General features: G+C 56.3%; 3 protein-coding genes across 3 annotated transcripts; 2 read left to right on the plus strand and 1 right to left on the minus strand.

Moving 5' to 3' along the window:
• Window positions 1–5,970: 5,970 nt before the first annotated feature.
• LOC309412562 (uncharacterized protein C1orf50 homolog) lies at window positions 5,971–9,558 on the minus strand (the record flags this gene model as incomplete). Its single annotated transcript, XM_082009490.1, has 4 exons — window positions 9,258–9,558; window positions 8,115–8,201; window positions 6,868–6,999; window positions 5,971–6,153 (listed from the first exon to the last, which is right to left on the minus strand). The coding sequence occupies exons 1-4, from the start codon at window positions 9,387–9,389 to the stop codon at window positions 5,971–5,973; spliced, it is 534 nt and encodes a 177-aa protein (XP_081865616.1). The 5' UTR covers window positions 9,390–9,558.
• Window positions 9,559–9,606: 48 nt separating this feature from the next.
• P3H1 (prolyl 3-hydroxylase 1) lies at window positions 9,607–17,706 on the plus strand (the record flags this gene model as incomplete). Its single annotated transcript, XM_082009292.1, has 15 exons — window positions 9,607–10,059; window positions 10,491–10,643; window positions 10,848–11,037; window positions 11,500–11,631; window positions 13,188–13,327; window positions 14,047–14,136; window positions 14,248–14,300; window positions 14,671–14,792; window positions 14,959–15,086; window positions 15,190–15,285; window positions 15,409–15,559; window positions 16,015–16,132; window positions 16,346–16,421; window positions 16,583–16,723; window positions 16,804–17,706. 15 exons carry the CDS (start codon window positions 9,607–9,609, stop codon window positions 16,927–16,929), a joined length of 2,169 nt encoding a protein of 722 aa, XP_081865418.1. The 3' UTR covers window positions 16,930–17,706.
• Window positions 17,707–18,684: 978 nt separating this feature from the next.
• On the plus strand, window positions 18,685–23,055 carry CLDN19 (claudin 19; the record flags this gene model as incomplete). Its single annotated transcript, XM_082009343.1, has 5 exons — window positions 18,685–18,907; window positions 19,917–20,081; window positions 20,206–20,293; window positions 20,748–20,894; window positions 22,314–23,055. The coding sequence occupies 5 exons, from the start codon at window positions 18,685–18,687 to the stop codon at window positions 22,363–22,365; spliced, it is 675 nt and encodes a 224-aa protein (XP_081865469.1). The 3' UTR covers window positions 22,366–23,055.
• Window positions 23,056–25,427: the final 2,372 nt, after the last annotated feature.

The raw sequence follows: 25,427 nt of genomic DNA on the forward strand, positions 1-25,427 counted from the left end.
GGCTTTCTATGTAAAGTTGGTTTTACATAAGACCCTTTCGCTAACTGAAAGGGAGAAGCTTTAAGTGCTTTACTGAGTTACTCCGATTAGCAAAACGAGGAGCTTGATCCAGGTTTTAAATACCCTTCCAAAAAAAGGATGTTTGGGGCACTGTGATTTAATACTTTGAATGAAGACAGCTAGCACCTCCTTTCCGAAGAGAGAAGCAGCACAGATGAACACAAGACAAAGACAATCACAGATGGCCAGACTGAACTACTTCTGACTACACAGTTGTCATCTAACATGGCCTCCTCGTTGAGGCCTTGTCTTCCCCATGCTTTTATCAAAAGAGGGTAGCAAAGCAGCTCTGGCTCCACCGGTTGCAGTACCCACACAAGAAGGGCAAGAGGAATTCTGACCGTTTTGCAATTCTTCATTAAGCACAGGTTTCACAATGCCGGTTGTTTTCTTCACAGCTACCTGGCTATACAAGTGTCTCCCACTATTGCCACCAGCTGCAAGTTCTACCCACTTACATGAAAAAAAATTACTTAAGTCCAGATCACTAAAACAAACCTTTAAAACACAGCTAGGTGACATACTGTGGTAGTACCTACATCTTGATGATATTTCAAAGAGAAACATATGTCAACACCAGCCCTCGAAGCAGCACTGGCTCCGACCCTAGCCAAAACGAGCAACACCGTTGGCACTGTATAACGACAACTACGGGATGGTCTTCAAGTAAACCTACGACCTCGCACTGAGGGACGTAACAGCCCAGAAGCGGCTCCCAACTCCTTCTCGTGTACAAACTGACTTTTTGCAGTGCATACAGCTTAACCTAAGCCTTTTACAGGGCCTGCACCCCCGCTGTGGCTCAGAGCTAGTATGGTGCCCGGCGTTGCCTGCCTGAAAGAAGCCAGAGAGCCCAACCCGCAGCCCCACAAGCACAAGCTGACCCGCGGGGCTCTTCCCCACAGCCCCTGAGTGCAGCCAAACCGCACCGAGGAGCGGGAAGCCGCCGACGCCAGGGCAGGGCAGCCCCCGCGGGGACCGAGGCCCGGGCCCCCGCAGCGGCCGATGCACCCAGCCCAGGAGCGGGAGCGCTTCCTGCCGCCGCTCCCGAGTGCCGAGGGTCCGGCCCCCGCCCGCCGCGCCAGGAAGCGGGGGAGGGGAGGAGGAGGCCCGGCACCGCCGACCCGACCCCGCAAAGGGTGAGTCCCCCCTACAGCAGGGACCGGAGAGGGCTCCGCGCGAGCCCGCACCCCCCCACACCCCCACGGCGCCGGGAAGGCCCCCACACACATCCCGCTTGGCGGCCGCCCGGGGAGGCCCCGCACACACACCGCGGGCCCCGGGAGGGCGGCTCCCGCACGGCAGGGGCGCCAGACCGGACGCCGGGGAAAAGGGCGTGGGTGGTCGCGGCGACGGGGGAGGGGGTTGGAGAGGGTCGCCGGCGGCACCGCGCCCGCCCCGGCGCGGCGCGGCCACTCACCTCGGAGTCTCCGCCGGGCGTTGGCAGCTCGCTGCGGGGTCTCCTCGGCTCAGGCACAGGGGCACGCCGCTGTGACGTCACCACGCAGCGGACGCTGGGCGGGGCGGCGGCGAGGGGCGCGGCCGGCAGGGGAGAGGAGGGGAGCGGTGCGGCCGGCAGGGGGCACTGCTCGGCTGGCACGCCCCGCCCCCGGCGGGGGCGCGCGCCGCAGCCGGCAGCGCCGTGCACGGCGCGGCGGGGGGGCCCGGCTGCCGGGCTGCGCCGCCGGGGAGCGCCGTCCGCCCCGGGGGAGGCCCTGGGCCGTGCCCGCAGCAGCCCCCGAGCCAAGCACGCAGTGCCCTGCATGCACCCCGGGGCTGCAGGAACACATGGAGGGCGCAAAGTGCCCCCTACAGGGTGCACGTGCATCCCTGTGTTACCGTCTCCAAACTCCCTCAATTTTTTTCTTCCCTTTTTTTTTTTTCTGCTTGGAGCTGAAGCTGAAACAAAAAGGGCCAAAGAGCCACAACTGCTCTTGTTGTGGGCACTCACGGGGAGTTATAGCCAAATCCCCCTAAACACCCCGAATAAAATAAAAACTACCCTTCAGGAACAAGAGCACAAGAAGAAAATCTCCGGGTGCTGCCAATTTGAGAAGCAGGAGCCAAAATCTGTCCTGAAACAGTAAACTTGTTTAAAGTTAATTCCTTTTTTAAAAGCCAGGAAGACCTGCTGGTCTTGTAGTGTGGCTGAAGAAGGTGATGTGGAAGCAGCAGAAAGCCTGTGGTCAAAAATCCCTGCTGTGGGCAGCTGAAAACTATCTGAAAAAAAAACTATATATCCGTTTTAATTTTGCCTGCAGTGCCTGGCCCTGGTTTGGTGCCTCTTGCAGTTTTAGCACATCCAAGAGCTGTTTTCCCTCACTTAGTTATCGTTTGTGTCATTGAGCCATTAATAAATCCATCTCTCAGGACCAGAAGAAGACAAGAAGGCTCACGGCAGCCCTAAGAGTCAGCAAACATCGGCTCTGGGAGCATACAAGAGAGGATCAGATGTTACGAGCATCCTTCTGACAGCCCTTCTAAATGAGACCTGGTTTAGAGTCCAAAGATCCTGCATGTCCAAAGATGGAGCAAAAATGGCTCTGCCCAACATTAACGGTGTCAGAAGCCCATCTCTGTCTTCTCCTTGTCCATCCCTGGGGATTTCAGAGCGAGCCATTGCCTTCAGATCATGTTCACTGCTGCCCTAAGTGCTCACAAAAGAGCAAAGGGAGAAGAACATTTTCAAAATTTTCAAGATGAAACTGTGAATGGAAACAAAGTCTTGCAGGAGATGGCTGATTTTTAACCTTTTTATCTAGGAAATGTATTTTGTACTGTAGCTGGAACAGCAGCCACAAGCCTGCAGCCTCTGGTCCTGCCGCCTTCACTCCTTACCCACCTGGCTGTTCCTCCAAGCAAAGCAGAGGGCACATGCTCCTCTAAATGAAAGGCTTGAAAAACGTGTAGGAGCAAGATATGGCACGTACCTCACCTGCAGACAACCTCTGCCCTCCGGCACCACATCCCACTGACTCTTCCCAGCTGATTTGTGGATGAAATGCCTGCCCCATTGAGCCAAAAACCCATAAAGGCAACAGCTCGGTAGAGGCTGAGCCAAGCAGATGAGGTCATGAACCTGCAAGGACTTGAGGAATTCTCCACCGAGCACCATCTCCTCAGTTCTCCATAAATTCATCCTCGCTGCAAGCGTTGCAGGAGGCTCCAGCTCCATCCTTGCCCGTTTCCCATAGGATGGGTTGCTCGGCTCTGCAGCAGTACATTCCAGTATTTCTGACGTTGCCTCAGCCCTTTGGGTTTAATTAAATCAAAAACCAGCCAAGATGGCAACACTGGGTGAGCTGTTTCAAGGAAACCAGCCAGCACTTTGGGGGAACCGTTCTCCCTTTCTGGCATCACCTCCCTGCTCCGCAGCAGGACCGTTTGGCAGCCACATCCCTGCTCCCCACAGTGCAGAGAACACCGAGCATAAGCCCACCACCTCCATGCCTTGTCTCTCGATAACTTCTTTGTAGATTTGCATACAAAGCTATGGCTGTAGTGCTTTTGGTCTTTTGGGGCAAATCCAAGAAAAAGACTTGCCAGCGCTCAGAGGAGCTGCAGGACACCGGGGACTTATGGGGTATGGAGGGTCAGGGGCTGGAGATGTAGGAAAGCACATGTGCAATCCCACCAAAGGCTTGAAAATCACAACCTACAGAGGTCTATTAACATCACCCCAATGCCTTCGTGCATGTCATTGTACAGATTTTAATTATGGGAGAGAGAGATAAAACTGGGGCAGGAATCCCCTCTTCCCAGGGGAGCATAAATCAACACATGTGAAGATCTCTGATGTTGCTGTAATTAGCACCATGGCAAAGCCCAGGCAGTAATTAACTTTCTCCCTTCCGAGTTAAGATTTAATAACATGCAGTAAAATAAGACCTGGGGCCATGAAACAAGCAGGGAAAAAACCCATCAAATTAGACACTTGTGACTCGATAAGGAATTAATTATACCCTGGTCTAATAATAATAATAATAATAATACATTAATTTTAATCTGCCCTTGTGCTCCAAGTGAGGGAGGATGAGCTGGGAAAAGGTGCTTGAAATGTCCCGCATCAACTCCAAAGAGCAGGCTTTGCCAACCGGAGGCTCACACACAATAAGATGGGGCTGAGCTACTGCACCTGGCAGAGCTGCGAGAAAAAAATCTAGGACAAAAAAAGCCTGGGCTTCCGGGGAGCTGTCTCAAACCTCCCATTCCTCTGTGATCCTAGCAGGGAATGGCTCTTCCCATGGGGTATCGGTGCTGCCAGCAGCCTCGAGCATCTTTCAGGGCAACTCCCAGGGTGTGCCAAGGGTGTGGGGATGAGAAGAGAGGGAGACTGGGGGCTGGAGGAGAGGCTGTGCCCTGCTGAAGGGGGAATAAACTGCAGCAATGGCAAGACCCAGAGATGGTCATGGTCCCCAAGAGTCTCTTGGGGATGCAAAGAGGTCCTCCCTCCCCTTGGCAGAGTCACTGCAGCACCCAACCCGAAGCAGTAAGTTCAGATGGAGATGGAGAGGCCAGAGTCAAGGGTGATCTGGAAGAACGCAGTGCGGCAGCATCCTCCTCTGCAGGACTCTGGCGGGGCACCCAAACCTCTCCCAGCTGCAGGCAAGGGCCAGGAGGAGCAGGACACTCTGGGGACTTGGTGTAAGAGGAACAAATCAATGCTAGAAAGGGAACAAGGAGGTTTAGAGGTGTTACAGAGATTATTTTGAGAGCATAGGCATGAACCAATCCAAACCTGATGCAGACTTAGCCCTGAATTGTGTCAGGCATCACCCAGTAGAGCTGAAGGCAGCAGTGTCTTCTTCGGCAGTGCATAAAGGGAGATGGGGCAGCGCCTGGGAAGTTCACTTGGAGCTGAGTGACTGCCTGGAACAAGCAAGCTCCCAGGAAGGTGAGCGACTGCTGCACCCAAGGCCACGCTGTGGGGAACAGAGGACACCACTCTTTCACCACTACCTCGGAAGTCAGGAGAGTCCAACCACAAACGTAGATGGAGGTGGTGCTTCTTGATGGAGCCCAACCGCAAGTGCATTTGCGGCTCAGCTCCACCAAGAGTCACCAGCTCCACCCTTGGTGGGCCCAGACTCCAGGGTCACAATTCCCTTTACACAAATCATCTCCAACCCTCACACGTCGCCAGTGGAGGAGGAGGCTAGGACCTGTCTCGAAGGTACATCTGAGATTAAGATTGATTTATCTTATTTTCTGCAGTGCTCCGGCACAGAGACATTCAGTGTCCCTGCATGTTCCTATCTCATCCTGGCAGCTCAACCACTTGACGCCAAGGGGAACACACAAGGACTGTGAAACACCCACCTTTTGGAGAGCACCTGAAGCCTACATGGCATTTTTGAGGATTCTCTTCCCAGAGAAGAGAGCTCCAGGTCACCCCATGTGCCAGACTCGGGGGTTAGGACCAGCTGGGACAGAGACTAGCAGATTCTGGTCACAACGGACCCTTCTGTGCCCAGTTTTGACTGCTTTTCCCAGGCCACAGAGCTTCCTAAATATGGGCATTTTAACGAGGGGCAAAATCGAGCCCTGAAATCACTACCTGCCGCAGCTACTCACAGGGAGGTACACCAGAGCCGGACAGGTAGGATGTATTTATAGCATTATCACATTTGCCTGAAGCATTTTTGCTTTTTGCTCCAAGCCCTCTTGGAATTGACTCCACCTGATATTAGCCTCTCGCTTGGCATAAATCAAAGAAATAAATTACTCAATTACTAGAAAATCCAGTAAGACTGAATGCAGAATTAGTCTTGTTAAAGCACAGAGCAAGTACTGGCAGCATCAGCATTTTTGTTTCTTGGTCTCTTTCCTTGCTCTGCTTTTGGCGGCATGCAGGCACTGCGTGTCCTCACACAGGGACTCTGCAAATGGGGTCCTGTATGGTCACTTGTGTCACTTGGTCAGGCCCTGGAAGTTGGGCTCTGTACACGGGGGCAGAGCTGCCTGACGGCTCAGCAGCTTATCCAGGATGTTTATTTCAGCATCTCGTCTCTCAATGTCCTCAAACGGAGTCCAGGACATGTCGTGCTGGAGCTTATAGGCACCGAGAAATTCATGGGGACTGGTACCCCATTCCTGGAGGAGAAAGGAGAGATTCACATTGCTGCTCAGTTTCCCTTGGAGCTGGGCTGTGCTGTCCCTCAGCCCGACCTCTGCCCATGCTGGATAGCCCTACCACCTTTGAAGCAGTCCCAGCTATGTGACCATCCCATTTTCTAACTTAAAAATAGGCTCAACTGCCCTGAGTCTAAGACCAAGTCAAAGTACAGTGCTGCTGATGCAGGGAGGCTTGGGGATACAAGATCTCCCTGACCTGCACAGAGCTCTTTTATGTGCTCAGTGCTTTGCACTGAAGCCTTCACCCTGCACCACATAAGAAAAGAGGTGGCCTGGAAGGAGGATACCTATGAGACCACCCCTACCAAGCTGCAGACAAACTCACTCCCTGGACTGAAGGCCCTGAGAAGACCGTACTGCCCAACAGCCACACCGGACAGGGCATGTCTGCAGTTCTTTACTTCAAGAGAAAGAACTGTAGGGACTGAAAGGCAGAATTCAGGTCCACACACCAAAGGTCTTCTTGCCCGCCATTCACCACGATCCAAGAGAACTTCATAATATGGCTCTTACACCAGCAGGGTAACTCAGACCAAGGACAAACACCAACTGAGCAGGGGCCAGCAAACACCCCCATCAAGTTAGTGCTTTTGTCTGAGGTCCAGAAGTGCCCAAGCACCAGAAACGTGTTTTTTTCCCCTCCCTGTTTCCTCAAGGGCTGTTACCACCTACCTTAGGAGAGAGGATGGAGAAGTATCGTTGGCCACTCTCCCGCCTGTACATGTAGTAAATGTTTCCTGGCTTCTTCACAAGGTTGCAGGCCACGTGGTGAAGATCAGCATCTCTGTTAGCTTCATCCAAGACCTAAAAAAAAATTTAAAACTTCCACACTTGAAATAAAATGACAACATGCTATTGCCTCTCAGCCAGAGCCCAAGATATATCACTTGACACACCACTCGCAAAGCCTTGTCCTCTCCAGCGCACGTCTGGCTTCACATGGCACATCTTTACTTGCCCCTGGAAGGAGACGCTTTCCGAAGAGACAAAGTTTTCTCCAAGTTTCCCCTGTCAGCTGCACCTCAGAGCGCCTGCACCCTTCCACAGAGGTGTAGATACCTCCAAGCATCAAGGACCTCTTCACCACAGCCCCAGGTTCACCTCTGTGCCTGACCCCACCACATGCTGGTCTCATTCCTCATGTCCATACACAGCTGCCAAACCCTGAGAGCTTCCCTGCTACAGTCCCCAAGGGAAGGGACAGCAAACAAAGGGGAGTTCATCTCCCCAGCTCCGCCAGCTGATTACTCCACAGCTCCAGCTCCACCAGTTAACCATTATATGACGTAGTGGCCTTGATGGCAGCAGGCCAGTCGCAGTGACTGGCAGATCCTTTCCCACTCAGGCCCTGAGATTTCACCCCCAAGGGTGAAGGCTGAATCAAAGAGGACAGCTGAGCCCTGCTGGGCTTGCTGCCAGGGCCACCTGCTCCAGCAAATGAGCTGGGACAAACTGGAAAGCCAAGCCCATCATCAGGTAATAGCTCATCTCTCCCAGGGACTCTGATCCAGCCAGAGCCACATTGTCACCCCACTGCACCGAGTCCTCCCAGGAGCACAGCATACACGCTAAAGAGACAGGAGTCATCTATCCCAAAACCAGAGTCATCTCTCTGTCCTTCCTGACACCTGAGCTGCTTTTGACTAGCCGCCCTCACTCCTCTACCTTAACAGAAGTCCTCCCCGATGTGCAGAGCTCAGGGAAAACACCAACAACATCCTCCCCTGTCCCCAGCTCATACCAGACAATAAAGCCTTGTTATTTTCCCACTGAATCTTCTCTACTTGGCTTCTGGCCCTGATTCAAATCCAGGCCACAGCTCTCCCCAAGTGTCTGGCAGTTAAGACAGACACTAACCTCCCTCCCCTCACAAGCACATGGCAACAAGCTTTCTGCCCAGCTCGCAGACACATCCCCACCTTCCGAGCCTGTTCCTGCAAGTACCGGATTTGCTCAGCGATGACGGTCAATTTATTGCAGGCGTTTGCTCGGATGAAGTCATCTGCCTGCAAGGAAGAATGACGTTTGGTCAGGACAGGGAAGAGCCCTTTGGACCTTGCCATGCTGGCTATGTGCTGGAGAAGTTGCAGTTGTGGCCTCACTTGAGGCTTTAACGGGGCTGTGGGTGGTGCAGGAGCTGCCCTGCATGCAGTTGGGGGTAGCTGTGGCACCCTCGAGTGGTGGGGTGACAGCCATGGAGCAGGGACCAGGCACTGGGGGTGCCTGGACATGCTGGGTTACAGTGGAAGGGGGAAGCAGGACATACTGGGAAGCACTAGGGTAGACCAAGACATGGTAGGATGCACTGGGAGGAGGCAGTAGGACTTCTAGGGAAGCACTTAGGTGAACAGGGTGGACTGAGAAGCACTGGGAGACATACTGGACTAGGACATAGTATTGGAAGGCAGTAGGATGTGCTAGGAGGCACTGGGAGGGGATAGTAGAACATACTGTGCGGCACTGGAGTGAGCTGAGGCACTAGGAAGTGCAGTAGGACCTATCATAATGAACTGGGGTGAACTGAGAGGCACTGGGATGGACTGGGACTCAGAGAAGGGGTAATATGAAATATCAGGAGGTGCTGGGATCGCCTGGGAGAGTGGGCAGTAGGATGTGCCTGCATACACTGGAGTGGCTAAAGGCAGTGGGATGTACTGGGAAGCAGTAGGGCATACTGGGATGGATTGGGAGCTTAGTGGGATGTTCTGGGAGTCACTAGGGGACAGGAAGACACAGAGAGAGACACTGAGGTGAGATGAGAGGTGCTGAAGACACAGTATGGCCCAGTGCGGAACACGGGAAGGTCCTGGAGAGCACTGGAAGGCACACGGGGGTACCAGGGCATCCCGAGAAGGGATACCGGTACACAGTGGGAGGCATCACAGACCCTGGGACGCACCGACAAGCCGCTGGACACACGAGAGAGCAGCGGGACGTCCCGGGGCCGCCGCCGGCGGCGGCTGAGGAGGCCCTGGAGACGGCCAAGAGGCAGCGGGACACCGGGCGCTCCCGCAGCCCCAGGCCCTGCCTCCGCGGTCCCGCCGCCGGGGCCCGGCCCTCACCTGCTGCACTTGCCGGGCCAGGGCCACCAGGTCCCCGGGGTCCCCGACGCGGGCGGCGCGGCCTGCGCTACTCTCCACCAGGGCCAGGCCCGCTCCGCCACCGCCGCTCTCCTCGCCGCCCTCCGCCGCCATTAGCGACCCGCCAAGCCCCGCCCCTTCCGCACAGCGGGGCGGAGCTTCCGCCGTGGGCCGCAACTACAGACCATACCGGGGCGGGGGCTACAAGGCGTCGTGTCTGAGGGCGGCGATTGGTCGGAGGGCGGGGCGAGGCGTAGGGGGCGGGACGTGGTGCGCCCCAGTGCTCGGTTCGGAGGCGGGGCGTCCGCGGGCGCGGCCCCGAGGCTCGGCCATGGCGCTCCCCGCGCTGCTGCCGCTGCTGGCGTTGCTGGTGCGGGCGGCGACGCCGCCGGAGCCCGGGCCGGGACCGGCTGACCCCCCGCTGCCGGCCCAGTCCCCGGATGCTCTGTTCGCCGCCGGCGCCGAGGCGTACGCTCGGGGCGACTGGCCCGCCGTAGTGCTGCAGATGGAGCGGGCGCTACGGGCGCGGGCGGCCGTGCGTTCCCGGTTGGTACGGTGCCGCCTGCGCTGCGCCAACGCCACGACCGGACCGGCGGAGGGGGCCGACCCCCAGCCCGAACCGGTGCTCCGCGACCTCCTCTTCTTCCGGGGGCTGCTGCGCCGTGCCGCCTGCCTGCGGGGCTGCGGACCCGCCGCGCCCTCCCGGTACCGGCTGGGCGACGAGCTGGACCGCGAGTTCAGCAAGCGCAGCCCTTACAACTACCTCCAGGTCGCCTATTTCAAGGTACGGGACGGGCGGCGGGACCGGGGGCGGGGGGGAGGGTCCGGGGACGGCAGGGCCGGCGGCGACGCCTGGAAGGGACGGGGGGATCCCCAGACCGGGGCGGTGGGCGGTGTGGGACCGAGAGAACCGGGCGGGGACGATCCCGGAGCAGAGGGGGTTCCCCGGGTCCGGGAGGGGTCCGGCTGTCGGCCCCAGCGGGGTGGGGGGTGTCAGACGGCGGCCCCGGGCCCTGCCCGTCCCTCCCCCCCGCCCCCCGCAGTGCCACGTCGGAGCTCGCCGGAGCCGCCCCCCGTCACCGCCCTCCTCCCGGCTGCGGGACCCCCGGGGCCACTGTGCTGTCCCGGGGCCGGGGGGGGTGTCCCCACCTCACCCCATGCGGGGTCCGCGCCGTGGGGCGGCTGCTGTCTCACTCCTCACCCCGTCCCGCCCAGATGAACCGGCCGGCGCAGGCGGCAGCAGCGGCACACACCTTCTTCGTGGCCAACCCGGGGCACCAGGAGATGAGGCAGAACCTGGAGTACTACCAAGCCATGGCGGGCGTCCATGAGGACGACTTCACCGACCTGGAGGCCAAACCCCACCTGGTGAGACCCCCCCCACGCCCCCCACCTTGGGCAACCTCACTGAAAACACCCCTCCGCTGCTGGACCTGGGGACGTCACACCACGGCTGTTGGCTCAGCAAGCTCATGAGATGCCACCTTGGTGCTGAGGTCTGTCCCGTGGAGACAAGGTGCCCCAGGTCCTCTGTGACATTGAGCCCCCCCATCATTTCTCACTCCTCCGCAGAGCGAGTTTCGGCTGGGTGTGCGGTTTTACACGGAGGAGCAGCCAGCTGCCGCCATCCTGCACCTGGAGAAGGCGCTGGAGGAATATTTCGTTGCGGACGCTGAGTGCCGTGCGCTCTGTGAGGGACCCTATGACTACGAGGGCTACAACTACCTGGAGTACAACGCAGACCTTTTCCAGGCCATCACAGGTTGGAGCCGCGTGTGCTGCATCCCATCCCGAGAGCTGGGGACAATCTTGGGGGGTGGTGGTCCCCAAAGAGGTCCCCAAAGGCCCAGGGGTGATGAGTCCCCAAAGAGGGCAAACTCCATCCTAGGTTTCGCTAGGAGGAGCGTGGCCAGTAAGTGGCAGGAAGTGTTTGCCTGCGCTTAGCACTGGGGGTGATGCCCAGGAGCCCCCCAAATTCCAGAGGGATGTGGAGAAACAGGAGAGGGACCAGCAGAGGGTCATCAGGACGCAGGGGTGGGAAGCTGAGGATGGTCACTCCTTCCCCGGAGAGCAGCAGAGCCCCGGTCACACAGAGGTGGGCAACCACCATTCTTGGGGTCAACAGCCCTGCTGCGAGCAGGAGGGTGGAGTGGAGACCCCCAAGGTCCTGTCTTACCACTCCTTGGATGACCATGTGCAGTGACACTGGGTTTTTTTCCACCAGATCACTACATGCAGGTGCTAAGCTGCAAGCAGGGCTGCGTGACGGAGCTGGCCTCCCAGCCTGGCCGGGAGAAGCCCTTGGAGGATTTTCTGCCCTCACACTTCAACTACCTGCAGTTTGCCTACTACAACAGTAAGCAGCTCGTTGCTCCATCCTCCAGTGGCCTTTGACACTGGCCATTGTGCTCTGCACAGGCACTTCTTCATGGGCAGAAATCATAGACTCACAGAATGGTTTGGGCTGGGAAGGGACCTTCAAAGATCGTCTGGTCCAACCCAAGATGCGGGGACATTTTGCACTAGATCAGGTTGCTCAAAGCCCCATCCAACGTGACCTTGAAAGCTTCCAGTGATGGGGCACCCACAACTCTGGGCAACCTGCTCCAGTGTCTCACCACCCTCATCATAAAAAATTTCCTCCTTATGGCCAACCTAAACCTACCCTCTTTCCATTTAAAACAGTTGCCCCTTGTCCTGTCACTACAAGCCTTGGTAAAAGTTGTCTCCATCTTCTTATAAGCCCACTTTATATATGGAAAGGCTGCAAGAAGGTCTTCGTGAAGCCTTCTTGTCTTCAGGCTCAACAACCCCAACTCTCTCAGCCTTTCTTCATATAGGTGTTCCAGCCTTCTGACCATTTTTGTGGCCTTCTTCTGGACCCACTCTCACAGATCCATATCCTTCTTGTGCTGTGGACCCCAGAGCTGGATGCAGTGCTCTAAGTGGGATCCCATGAGAGCAGAGTAAAGGAGCAGACTCACCTCCCTCGACCTGCTGGCCACGCTTCTTGTGATGCAGCCCAGGGTACTCTTGGCTTTCTAGGCTGCGAGCGCACATTGCCAGCTCATGTCCAATTTTTTGTCCACCAGTATCTCCAAGTCCTTCTCCACAGGGCTGCTTTAAACCCATCCATTCCCCAGTCTTTACTGATACCAGTAGAGGACCTTCCATTTGACCTTCTTCATGAGGTTCACACAGCCCCACTCCTCCAGCCTGAAATGTGGCACAAGAGAGCTGGATCTTGCCTTGCCTGGTTGCAAGAACTCTCCATGTCACTTTAGATGCTTGATTCCTGGGCAGCTTTGATTTCCAAGTGAAATAACAGCCTAGAGGAGCATTTTTTTTCCTCCTGCCAGCTATCCACCTCTTGTTCCAAACCACAGAGGCACCCTTCCTCTCCAGAACAGTCAGTTCTAACCCAGGCAAATATACCCCCCCTTTTTTTTTTTTTTTATTCATCTCCTCAGAAAAATCTAAACTGTTTCTGTGCAAATTTCTCCAAAAGGAGGGGGAAAAAAAATGAAGTCAAAGAAGATTGAAAGGCTGCAATCCTGTAGATTCCTGCAGAAAGTGGGTCACGGTGCCTAAGTGGTTGAAAATTGCAGGTTAGCCTGGAAATGGTTGGGTCTTGCTGCCTGGAAATAGGCTTCAAGGTGTTTTCCAAGCAAGAAAACTACCCAAGCAGTGGCCCTGATTTCTGGTGAGGTGATTTCTGGAGGCAGAAGAGCGCCTTGGACTCTTAATTTTGCTTTCATGGCAGGAGTAATCTTTGCTCCAGGGTATCTGCCCTACTTGGGAGACCCTTTGGAGAACAACAAGGACTTTCTCTCTTGTTTCTCCTCCATATCCATGTTTGCTCTGTCTCTGATCCTCTTGGACGTGCCATAACAGCCCCATTTCTCTTTGCAGACGGAAATTACGAAAAAGCCATTGAATGTGCCAAAACCTATTTGCTTTTCTTCCCAAATGACGAGGTGATGAACCAGAATTTGGCCTATTATACCGCTGTCCTGGGGGAAAACCTGGCAGGACCCATCCAACCCCGAGAGGTGAGCGACCGGCTGGGATGAGCCATTGCAGGGACATCTTCTCCCCTCTTAGGGCTTGTAAACTTTGCAGAGGTTTTGGGGTCTGCTCTGGTCCTTCAGTGGCAAGGCGGAGAGGAATGGATGGATGCAAGACCCAACAAGCTGGAAAATAGCTGAGAGACTGAAAAACATGACTGACAAAATATCTTTGGCCAAGTGAAGGCTTGATGGCTTGCACAAATGGACCAGCTCTTGTGAGAGAGGTCTGCAAGAGGCAAACAGACAGACTTTTTAGGAGGATCTGAGCCCACCTCTGCTACAGACTTCCACAACTGAATTGAAATTGCTTAAAAATGAGAGAATTTGGCTTCAAAATAGCTGGATCCGGATGCTCAGGTGCTGCCTGGGAGGTAGTAGGCAGGGATGGAGGTCTTTGCCCCATGTCAGGTGGAGCAGGAAAGCAGGGAATCTGCTTCCGAAGAGCTTCCTGCAGGACGGATGTGTCTGTGCCTCTGCCTCCCCCGTCCTCTCCCAAGGGCTCATCCACACGGGACAGGGAAGTTCGTGCACGATGGGGAAAGCCACTTGCTTCCCGGCTGCCAGAGGGACCGGGAAACCAGGGCTGAGGGTCTGGAGCAAGGACCAGAATGATGTAAACCCAGCACCCTCTGGCCCTCACTCGGGGTCTTTCCAGAGCCCTCGTGCCGTGTCCTTACCTGTCCCTCTGCTCCTTGCCACAGGAGATCCAGGCGTACCACCAGCGAAGCCTGATGGAGAAGGAGCTGCTCTTCTTCAGCTATGATGTCTTTGGCATCCCCTTCGTGGACCCGGTGAGTGGTGCTGGGCCAGGCTGGGCGCAGTGGCCAGATGGGAAGGGGATGAGGGGTCTGTGTCCCAGACAGATCGTCGTCCAGCTTCTGATGTTGCTCTTCTGGCTGCAGGACACATGGACTCCTGAAGAGGTGATACCAAAAAGGCTGCGAGAGAAACAAAAGTAAGTACTCTCCCAGGCTGATGGCCAAGCCTACGCAACAGGGGGACTGATGGGACGTACCTCTCTTCCTCTGTGGGGTTTGGGCCAAAGGCTGTGGCCATGGAGCTGCTGCCAGGGAGGTTTTTTTGGTGTTGGGGCTGGAAGAGCCTGCTGGAGGGCAGAACTTTGCTCCCTATCAGCCCTTGGGGTGATGGGGATGGGTAGGTCATCGCAAGCAGCTCAGGGTGAGGGATGCATTGAGATGACTCTCTCCAGCCTTGGGCTTTGTCACTGGCCCTTGGAGACAACTTGTCCTACTCTTGTCCTGGTGCCCCTCATTCCCAACATGGGGATAGTGGGGTGGTGGAGCTGATGGCTGCCGCGTGCCCAGGGTGGAGCGGGAGACAGCAGCACGCATCTCAGAGGAGATCGGCAACCTCATGAAGGAGATCGAGACACTGGTGGAGGAGAAGGCCAAGGAGTCTGCCGATATGAGCAAGTTCATCCGAGAAGGTGCGGAGGGCCGAGAGGGGAAGTGGGATGGGGACCTCCATGTCCCCTGCTGGCAGCTCACTGTCCCTCCACACGGATGGTGGCAGGAGCAGCTGGCAGGACCATAGCTTCTCCCAGGGTTGGTGGCACCCATCCCTGTGTCCTTCTGATCCCATTTGTGCCACAGGTGGCCCCTTGGTGTATGAAGGAGCCAGTGTCACCATGAACTCCAAGACCCTGAACGGCTCCCAGCGCGTTGTGGTGGACGGAGTCCTTTCTGCTGAGGAGTGCCGGGAGCTGCAGAGACTCACCAACGTGCGTGTGGGGACAGGAGGAGTGGGCAGGGAGGAAGCAGGAGATGAAGGGTCCCATCCTGTGGTTCAGAAGTCAGACCGATAACGCTGATTGGGTTTTGCAGGCAGCTGCCTCGGCCGGGGACGGTTATCGTGGGAAGACATCTCCTCACACCCCCAGTGAGACCTTCTATGGCGTGACTGTCCTCAAGGCCCTCAAGGTTGGCATGGTTGCAGGGCGGGGAACAGGCTGTGGAGACACAGGGGTGGGGCAGGTTGAAGGCAGGCAGCTGCCCGTGCTTGCCCAAGGCGCTTGGAGCTGAGCCTGTGTCCATCCCCCGCAGCTGGGCCAGGAGGGCAAGGTGCCCCTGCAGAGCGCCTACCTCTACTACAACGTGACAGAGAAGGTGCGGCACATGATGGAGTCCTACTTCCGCCTGGAGGTCCCACTCCACTTCTCCTATTCCCACCTGGTGTGCCGCACGGCCATCGATGGTGAGCATGGCCTCAGAGGAGCACAACCTGAGGAGAAGCAAGTCTCCTTCAGTCTCTTGTCCTGTCTGGGTCCCCTCCAACAGCTGGGGTGGTCCAGTCTTGGACCTTTCCTTGGAGACCTCCTTGCTGCTCCCTAACTTGCTCCTTTTCCCAAAAGGAAGGTGTGGGGAGCTTGTCCCTAAGCCCAGTTTGGGAAGATGAGCAGCTCTGTGGATTGCCTCCGCGGGGCAGGTGGCTTCATGCCATGCAGGATTTCAGCACTCAGAGGCATTTGGGATCGGGTGCTGGGAGAGGCTGTGTCTGGAGGGCCATGGAGATGCCAAGGGACAAGCGAGTGGAAGGGCTTTAGGCTACAGGTGACTTTCTTGTCACCTCCAAGCACATGACACTTGGGGACAGACCCTGGTCCTGCAGGGACAAAGGGTCCTGCTGTGCCAGCTCTTGTTCCACCCTAGAGAAGCAAGAAGGCCGGAGTGACAACAGTCATGAGGTGCACGTGGACAACTGCATCCTCAACGCAGAGGCCCTGGTGTGCGTGAAGGAACCTCCAGCCTACACCTTCCGGGATTACAGGTATTGGTGGTGTCTATCAGCCAGAGCTTCCCCACCGGAGGGCACCGCTGCTTGGTGGCACCTGGGTCGGGAGGAGCAGGGTGGGAGGACAACGCAGCCTAGGCTCTCCTGCCTCTGGCTCTTGCCGTGGTGTTGGGGGAGCTCCAGACTCACCTGCATGCTGGAGCCGTGGTGATGGTTGTCACCTCTGCTTGTCCCCTGCTTGCTTTATAGTGCCATCCTCTACCTCAACGGAGACTTTGAAGGCGGAACTTTCTACTTCACCGAGCTGGATGCCAAGACTGAGACCGTAAGTAGCTGAGCTCCTTGAGGATCCACATGCCGCACCAAACCCAGCTCCTGCCTGGTGGCCCCATCCCCTGTGCCACCACGAGGGATGAAGTTGGGTTGAGGAGTACCAACTCGTCCCCTCGCCCACTGAGTGCATGCTGACCCTGTCTCCCATTGCAGGCAGAGGTTCAGCCACAGTGCGGCCGTGCTGTGGGCTTCTCCTCTGGTTCGGAGAACCCCCACGGGGTGAAAGCCGTGACCAAGGGCCAACGCTGCGCCATCGCCCTCTGGTTCACCCTGGACCCTCGGCACAGCGAGCGGGTAAGCTCCCGCCCTGGCAGCAGGTAGGGTTTTTTTTTGAGGACGATGGCCATGCTCATCCCCGTGGGTCTGCCCCACAGGAACGCGTGCAGGCGGATGACCTGGTGAAGATGCTTTTTGGCGCAGAAGAGGGGGATTTGCTGCGGGAGACGGAGCTGGAGCAGGTGCCGCCAGCCACAGTTGTGGTGGGGAAGGACGAGCTGTGACATCCCCCAGGGACCAGAGCGTCCCTGCCAGGACCAGTGACACCAGCATTGTGGCTTCAAGCTGCTCAGCCGTGGGGCTGCTGGACAGGACCCCTCTCTGCCCCCAACCGACGTGGGGTGGGGAATTGGGGGATGCCCTGCACCGCCCCTGCGGCATCCAGCATCCCCCCGGCAGAGCTGACCTGGGGGGGATTGCAGAGACTCGGGGGGGGGGGGACAAGGGAGGGATGCTTTTTTAGGGGTGAGGACCCGGTGCCACAGTAGCAGACACGTGCCTTTGTGCTCGGCCGAACCTGCGACTATTTAAGTGCCTTCTGCAGAAAATGGGTGAATAAAGGTGTGTTGTTGTTTTGGTTTTTTTTTTTTTTTACTAACCTGTCTCTTGCTGAGTGAGGGGCTGGAGGCTGCTGTGTCCCCCCACCCCTTGGCTGTCGTCCCGTGGTGGGATGCATCCTTCCCTCCTTGCAAACGTTTACCCGAGGGTTTACCCCAGGAAGGTGTTTTCTGGGGACAAAGAGGACTTTTGAGGGGCAAGTGCGTCCCAAAGGTGCTGGGGCATTTTTGGCAAGGGCGATGCAGTCCCCGGCTAAGCCCCGGAGCATCCCCTGGACCCTGCTCCTGGGGCGTGGGAAGGGACCCACGATTTCGGGGAGGAGGGAACTGTCCTTGAACAAGAAGGACATTGAGGGCCGTGGCACCCCCCGAACAGGCATCGAATTGTTCCCGCGGGTGTCTGGCCCTGGCCATTACCATAACCATCCAGGGAATGTGAGTAAATAAATCCTGCCCTGCGTCGCTGGAGCTGGACCCCCCCCATAATATTTGGAGAGGGCATAGGGCAGGTCCCACTCAGCATCGGGGGGGTGGGGGGTCCTGGGCGACTGTTGCTCTGGGATGAATGGATGATCCCACTGGTGGTTGCCCACCATCCCGGTGTCCGACCCCGGCCAGCCGAGCGCGTGAGCAGACTGCTGATGAGGCTGGGGCGGTTAACGATTGCCAGGTCCTGGGGCTGCCACTTGCTTGGTGTCACCGGGGCGGTGGCACGTGTCCCCCCCCACACCCCGTGTCCCCCTCCTGCGGGGGGGACGCCACCATCAATGCCGGCTCTTGTCGATGCCGCGGGGGCGTGCCCGGATTCCCCCCGCAGAGAGGTGAGGGTCAGGCCTGGTGGTGTGGGGGGCACGACCCCCTTCCCCATTCCTGTGCTGAATTCCTGGAGCCACCCCCGGGGCCTCTGCAGCTGGACAAGGGGTCCTGGCCCCCGGCAGGAGTGCAAGGGGTCATGGATGGGGTGGGTGGTCACCTCCCCCAGCCCCCTCCTCCCTGGATCCCTTGGGGACCCCCATTTTCCCCATCTCCCTCCACTTTGCCTTTAGGGGTCCCCATCTCCCCCAGGACCCAAATCTCCCTCCTAGGACCTAAATACTCCCCAGGACCCAATTCTTTCCCCCAGGACTCAGATCCGCCCCCCCGGCGCAAATCTCCCCCCTCCAGGATCGAAATCTGCCCCCTCCTGACCCCAGATCACACCCCCCCCCCCCCCCAAATCTCCTTCCCGACCCCAGTCTCCCCTCCCGGATCTTACACACACACCCCCACACACACACACCCCCCGCGATCCCTCCACGTCAGCCACAGCCCCTCCCCAGCCCCCCATCTCCCCAGGGGCGGGGCCGGGGCGGGGCCGGGGGGGCGGGGGCGCGGCGGGCCGCGGCGGGGCAGCGCGGCGCGGGCAGGCGTGAGGCGGCGGCGATGGGCGGCGGGGCGCGGGAGCTGGCCGGGTACCTGGCGGCGCTGGGCGGGTGGGTGGCGGCGCTGGCGGCGGCCGTGCTGCCGCAGTGGAGGCAGAGTTCGTACGCGGGGGACGCCATCATCACGGCCGTGGGGCTTCACGAGGGACTGTGGATGAGCTGCGCCGCGCAGAGCACCGGGCAGGTCCAGTGCCGCCTCCACGACTCGCTCCTCTCCCTCGACGGTGCGTACGGGACGGGGGGGCGCCGGGACCCGCGGGGTGAGCGCCGGTCCTTCCGTGGGTCTGAGCTCCCGTGAGTTTCTGAGCTGCCCTTGTTCCCCTGCAGGTCTGAGCCCTTCTGTGGGTTTGACCACCTCCATGCGTCTGAACCCCTCCTTGGATTTGACCCCCCCCATATGGGTCTGAGCCCCTCTATGGGTTTGTCCCCCCCGACAGGGGTCTGAGCTACTCATTGAGCTGGAGTCAGCCTCCCCTGGGTCTTAACCCTTCTATGAATTTGGAACTGCCCCCTCCTGTGGGTCTGAGCCCCTCTGTGGGTTTGACCCCCCCAAATAGGTCTGTACCACACTGAGTGCCCCCATGGGTCTGAGCTCCCCTGGCCCCTCCAGTGCTCTGAGTCCTCTGCAGCTCTGAGCCCTCCTTGCACAGCCCCCCCACCATGGGTCTGAGCCCCTCTAATGCGCCTGAGCCCCCCTCAAAAGAGTCTGAGCCCCCTTTACCGCTCCACTGATCTGAGCCACAACATGGGTCCAAGCCTCCCCCCTCCACCCTGTGGGGCTGAACCCCTCTTGGCCCCATGGGTTTGAGCCCCTTTGGGTGTGTGATACCCCCCCACCGCCGGTCCCTGTGGCTTTGATCTCCAGGGTGGGCATCACGTTTGGGGACCAACAGTTTCCCATGGGGACATCGCAACCCCTGGGGCTGTGCGTGACCCTTGTGGCATTTGGGGACTGTGGTGCTGCTGTGGGCAAGGTGTTTCCCAGCCCGCGAAATCACAGCGAGGATGAGTATGGCAGGGAGGAAGGTCAGGGAAGGCATTGGGAGCAGTGCCCTGGGTTGAGCTGAGGTCTCTCCACCAGCTGCGCAGGGAAGGGGTGACATGGGAGCCACGCAGCGAGGACAGGGTTAAGGACAGGTTCATCCCCAGCGTGGGACGAGGTGACCTTGCTTTTGGAGAGACTGGCTGTGGCCGAAAGCTAGTGCTGGCGAGCGGCTTTTCTTCCCCTTGCAGTTCACATCCAGACCTCCCGGGCTCTCATGGTGATTTCTCTCCTCCTGGGCTTTTTTGGCATCATTGTGAGCGTGGTGGGCATGAAATGCACCAAAGTTGGTGAAGAGGATCCTGTTACCAAGAGCCGCATCGCTGTTGCCGGTGGTGTCCTCTTCGTCCTCTCTGGTAAGGCCCTTGCACCTCTCTGATGTAGATGACCTCAAACACCTTTTAAAAGCTGTTTGGTGGACGAAAGGGTGAGGAACTGGTTTGGTGATGGGCTGGGTGTTGTTCAACGTTTGACATCCAGGTCTGTGCACGTTGGCTGCTGTGTCCTTGTACGCGACACAGGTGACCCAGGAGTTCTTCAGCAAGAGCACCGTCCCCATCAACGCCAGGTAAGAGCCCGGCTCGGGGATGTTCTTTATCTGAATCCCTGCTAGTCCCTGCGCTTCCTACAGGACCTTCTCTTGCCCATTTTGGCAATGTGCGGGGTCGCGGGCGGATGCGCTGGGCGGCTGGGATGGGACCTGTGCTACCCCACAGCTGCTGTGTTGCAGAAGATCTCCCCAACGCTACAGTTTTAGTTGGTACCACCAAAGACTTTGTGCTGGGACAGAGTGAGAGCACTCATGTGGAGTTTCAGCCCAGGGGAGATTAAAGCCCAGGCAAACGTGGCAGCTGGATCTGGCCAAGGTGAAAGATTGGGATGGCCAAAGAGAAGGGGAACCAACATCTTCCTCGACGTCGCGTGTGGCCTCGTCAGGGCTTCGAGCACCCTTGTGCCCGTCTCAGTTTGCAGCTCTGCTTTTTCTGTTCCCCCCCAATGCTCCCGTCTGTTTATCGCCACAGGTACGAATTTGGCTCGGCTCTCTTCATCGGGTGGGGGGCCGCCAGCCTCACCATGCTGGGGGGCTCCCTCCTGTGCTGCTCCTGCCCCGCCAAGGAGCGGCGAGGACCGCAGTATTACCGGCAGTCGCAGCCTTCGACGGCTCGGGAGTACGTCTGATCCCTAACCCTGCCCTCCTGCTGCCCAGCGCCGCCCCCCCCCCAAACCAGGCAAGACCCCGGCGCTCCCACCCTGCGTGGTCCCTGGATGCCCTATGAGACCTTTCTCCTCCTCATCTTCCAGGTTGCGGCACCATTTGCGGCGCCATCCTCTAAAATAGGGGGTTTGGGGGTCATAGCTCCCATACCCACCACGGCTGTGCTCCCCCCGGGCGGCGGGACGCCGTCCGTCCGTCACAGCGGCCACGTGACGGACGGACGGAGGGTGATGCCGGTCCCCGCGGGGGCATGGTGCCGGACCCACGGGGGCGTGCCGCACAGAGGCGCTTTGTGCTGTGACCCCCCCCCGCCGCTGCGTCCTGTTTTCGGGAGCAAGTGGGGAGCGAAGCCGGCGCTTGGTTTTCCTGGGATGAAGCTGCCGCCCACCTCCACCAGACCCAGCCCAACCCAGGGCTCGAGCATCCCTGCGCCCTGCTTTTGGCAGAGGGGTGCTTTCAGGGTGCAAGCTTTCCCCGCCTCGTTGCTACCCAAAAGAAACATTTAAAAAAATGTTTAATGTTTAAAAATGTTTTAAAAAATATAAAAATATTGTTATTAATTCTCGACTTGAGCAGACGAGGAATTAGAAGCCGCCCGGTTGCTGGTGCTCCAGCTGAGCTCTGCCAGCTAAAATCTGCCCTGGGCTTATTTCTCACCAGGCACAAGTATGTGGCCTTGTTAAGCAGAAGAATAAATGGCACTGGGCAAATTAAAGGAGGCAAAAAGGGGACTTTGAACACAAAGCAGTGGTTTGTTTTTATTTTTCGTGCCCAGCACAGCTATTTTTGGGTAGCAGATGGACAGACCCGTGAATTTTGATGTCTCCCCCGCTGTGTCCAAATCCCTCTTCCCGCGACAGGATCCCCTGGAGTGGGCAGTGAAGTCTTCAAACGCCGGCGTGCTAATTGCCTTCACCTCCTCGTACCTCGTCTCGACCGCTACTAACTGCTCTGCAAACACCGTAGCTCCAATTTCATCCATAAATCCCCCCGATACTCCACGTATCTCCATCCATCTATCCATGTTGCATGTGCTATGACAGCTGATGTGCAGGAAAAAGGGGAAATGATCCAAAGAGCCTGATTATATACATATATATTTTTTTTTTTTTTATCTCAATTAGCCGAAGTAGCTGATTTTTTTATTTTACTTTGCTCTATTTTATTTTATTTTTCTCTATTTTATTTTACTCTATCTTATTTTATTTTACTGTCCTTTATTTTATTTTCCTCTATTTTATTTTATGTCCGTGCACTGCTTTGGGCCCTGGTCCATGCAGGAGGGGAAGCGATGCGATTTCAGGCCGGGGAGGGGGGTTGATTTCTCTCTCTCACGCGGGACTAACAGCCCTCTTTCTCTTTTAAATTGCAGACCCCCTGTAAAAATGTCTTCTTCACCCATCAGGGGAGAGCAGTGCTTATAGTCTGTCTTCACCCATCAGGTGCTTGGTTGGCTGAACCCAATGTATGGGGTTCCCCTCCAAAAATACACACCAAAAGCTACTGCAGTGAGGATTGAAAAGGAAACTTGTGCTTTAAAAAAAAGAAAAAAATCAATCAAAAAGGCGTTTTTATATCAAGAGTACAGCGCTGCGTAGAAGAATGTTTTTATTCTTTTAATATAAAATTGCATTAACTTTTCTATGGGATGCACGGCCGTGGGAATGGGGCTGGTTGGGGTTTTTAAATGCATTTTTTTGCCGATTGTTTGTACTAAAAATTGTGACTCAGTGATATTAAAATATTTCCGATCATGGGCATCTTTCTAAAACCATCTCTTTGTTCTCCCCCGTTCCAAATCTGGGCCAGTCTCACGCCAGTGACTCCTCTGCTGGGTCGAAGCAGCTTCTGCAGCACGGTCCAAGCAGGAGGTTCTCCCCCATGCTGAACCTTTTTTGCCCTCAGGGGCAGGTGCTCACCGAGTATCTCGAGTCTTTGCCATGTGCCGCTCTCGAAGGAGGGGATGGGGCCTTAAAAATTGCTAAAAGGCTAAACCCCTGCCAAAGCCCCGATGTCCCATGCGGCCTCTCGTGCTTGCGGCCGCCGCTTGGTCCCTCTGCAGGGCTCTTCCCAAGCTGAAATGCCACCAGCGTCCTCCTCTTGTGGACCCTCTTGTGGACCCTCAAAGCTGGGCTCGCCCTCATTTTCTCTCATTTCCCATGAATTCGGAGCTGGCTTGTGCCTAATCGTGCCCTTTGCTAATTTAAACTGGTTTTTGCTTTTCCCTGTAGTGGGGCAGGACCCCCCCAACCTCCCTGATGGTTCTCCTTGGGGGATGATGCTTTCCATCCAGGTTTTTCCAGAGCCAGCGTCTCACCTCAGCATCCTCGTCCTGCCTGTGGCACCGGGTCTGCAAAATACACCCATCCCACCTCCAGTAGCAGGGATTTGGGGTCCTTAGTGGCTCCCGTGACATCTCCACAGGTCACCCGAGGGCTCGCTGGCCATGGATGCCTGGGCTGGAAGCACATCAAAGCCAGGGGGTGGGAAAATAGCTGAGCGGCGATAATGTGTTTGGGGGTATAAAGGCCCCCACTGTCCTCCGGACAATCCCTCGTGTGTTTTGCACAGGGCAAAGCGGGATAAAATATGGGAATGGGGCGCCAGGCTTGCTGCGGTACGTGGGATCTGCCTCCAGATCGCATCCAGGCTAAACCATGTTTCCCGCCCACCAACACACTGCTTTTATTTAATAAAACTGGTATGATGAACAATATTTAGGTTTTTTGTCATACCTCTTGCTTGCATTCTAAACCCTGTGAAACGACATTACTTTTTAAATAGGCAGAAATGAGGGAAAAGGGAAAGTGACCCCCCCAGATGCCAAGGTTGCAGCAAATCTCACCAAATTGCCACGGCATTGAAATTCCACGTAAATAATAGAGTAGGAATAAAAATCACCTTCTTTCTTTAAAAAATGATAAATAAAATTATTAAAATAATTTAAAAATCCATTTCAGCGCCCCTCGTTACATTTCGCAAGAAGATGTTTCTGCGGCAGCGCTGCCCTTGGCCGGGGACCTGCAGCCGGTCTGCACGCAGAGGGGCTTTTCTCACGCCGCTGAGCCATGACTGTTTTATTCCGTTTTATTCATTTTTAGTCATCGGCCCTGCCCCACCGGCATCCACAGAGTCCTCTCCACCTCTGTGAGATGATCCCATCAAAGAAAACATCTTTATTTCCTTTTTTTTCCTTTCAGCCATAGCAGGTTTATGTGGCACAACTTGTGCTAAAACACAAAGATTTGGGTCTCCTGTCAGCACCATTTTTTTAACACATGGGTTTTAGAAACCTTGTGGGACACGAGATCTGATCTTCACTTTCATTAACCAGGGAAAAGATCTTAATTATACAAGGACTGATAGACCTGCCGCTCTGCCTGTATCTTTTCAACCCTCCTAAAGGTTTCAATTGAGAATCAGCAAGGCAGATAGTTAGTTTGATATATAATAAACCGATGAACAGAAAAAACTCCAAAAACTATTTTATGGGTGCATGCACCCACAGTTTTGTATCGCTTGGGGTCACACCAGCATTTCACGTGTCATGGATGTCCAAGTACCTTAAATTCCTGAGCTTCAAACGTTGGAAAATGAAGGTACACAAACCATCCTGGACATTTTCAGTACTAATACCCATAGACCTGCCGTGTGCCGAAATCCCAGGAAAATAGGATAACCCAAAATAAAGCCTCAGCACCTGCACACGTCAAGCACCCGGGTGCCGCCGCGGGGCTGAAGCTCGAGGATTTGCCAAGACCCTGGTGCGCTGCCAAAATCCCCACAGTTCAATGCTGCAGAGGATTACCTAGAGGGGGAAAAAAAAAACCCCACAACAAAAAAAACGAAACAAACCGAAAAATCCCAAGTGCATCTCTTAAATATAACCCGTGAAATGGCAACACGGATGTGTTTGTCTAGGAGCCGAGGGTGTAGCGATGTCTGCAAGCCACGAGGACGTTCAGAGGATGCTGCAACACGATGCCTTGCGGAAAGCGACAGCAAAAGTGATTTTTTTCCGAATAGTAGGGGATCTGGGAACAAAGCTGCAGTTTTCAGGCCGCCGGGGTGCCACTTTCCAGGGTCGCAAAAACCTCCTCAGGGGCTGACCAGGCACCTCGTCTGAGCCGTAACCACTGCAGTGGTTACCACTTGCTTTCCACTTCATGGGGGGAAAAAAAAAGGGGTCTTAAACACTGGCTGCATGCCTGGCCAAAGGGTTTTAATTACGCTCCTTGCATTTTGGCTTCTTTCGCTGACCACCTCCACCCCTCTGACTCTCTTGCACTGGTCCTGGAGACCCAACACATCTTAGGCCACTCAATCCTAGGCAGAAATTAAAAGTTCTCATTAAAAACTGTGGGATATTTGCCTGGGACACAAAGTCCCCTACCTAGGGAGTGTTCCCAGTGGGTTCCCACAGTTTTCTCCACGTGGTATTTTTCGGGGAGGCTCCATTTCCAACCTATTACCGTTTTAACCGCGG

This window comes from Phaethon aethereus, assembly GCF_964289735.1.
Source record: "Phaethon aethereus genome assembly, chromosome: 21".
In the NCBI taxonomy this organism is placed as follows: domain Eukaryota; kingdom Metazoa; phylum Chordata; class Aves; order Phaethontiformes; family Phaethontidae; genus Phaethon; species Phaethon aethereus.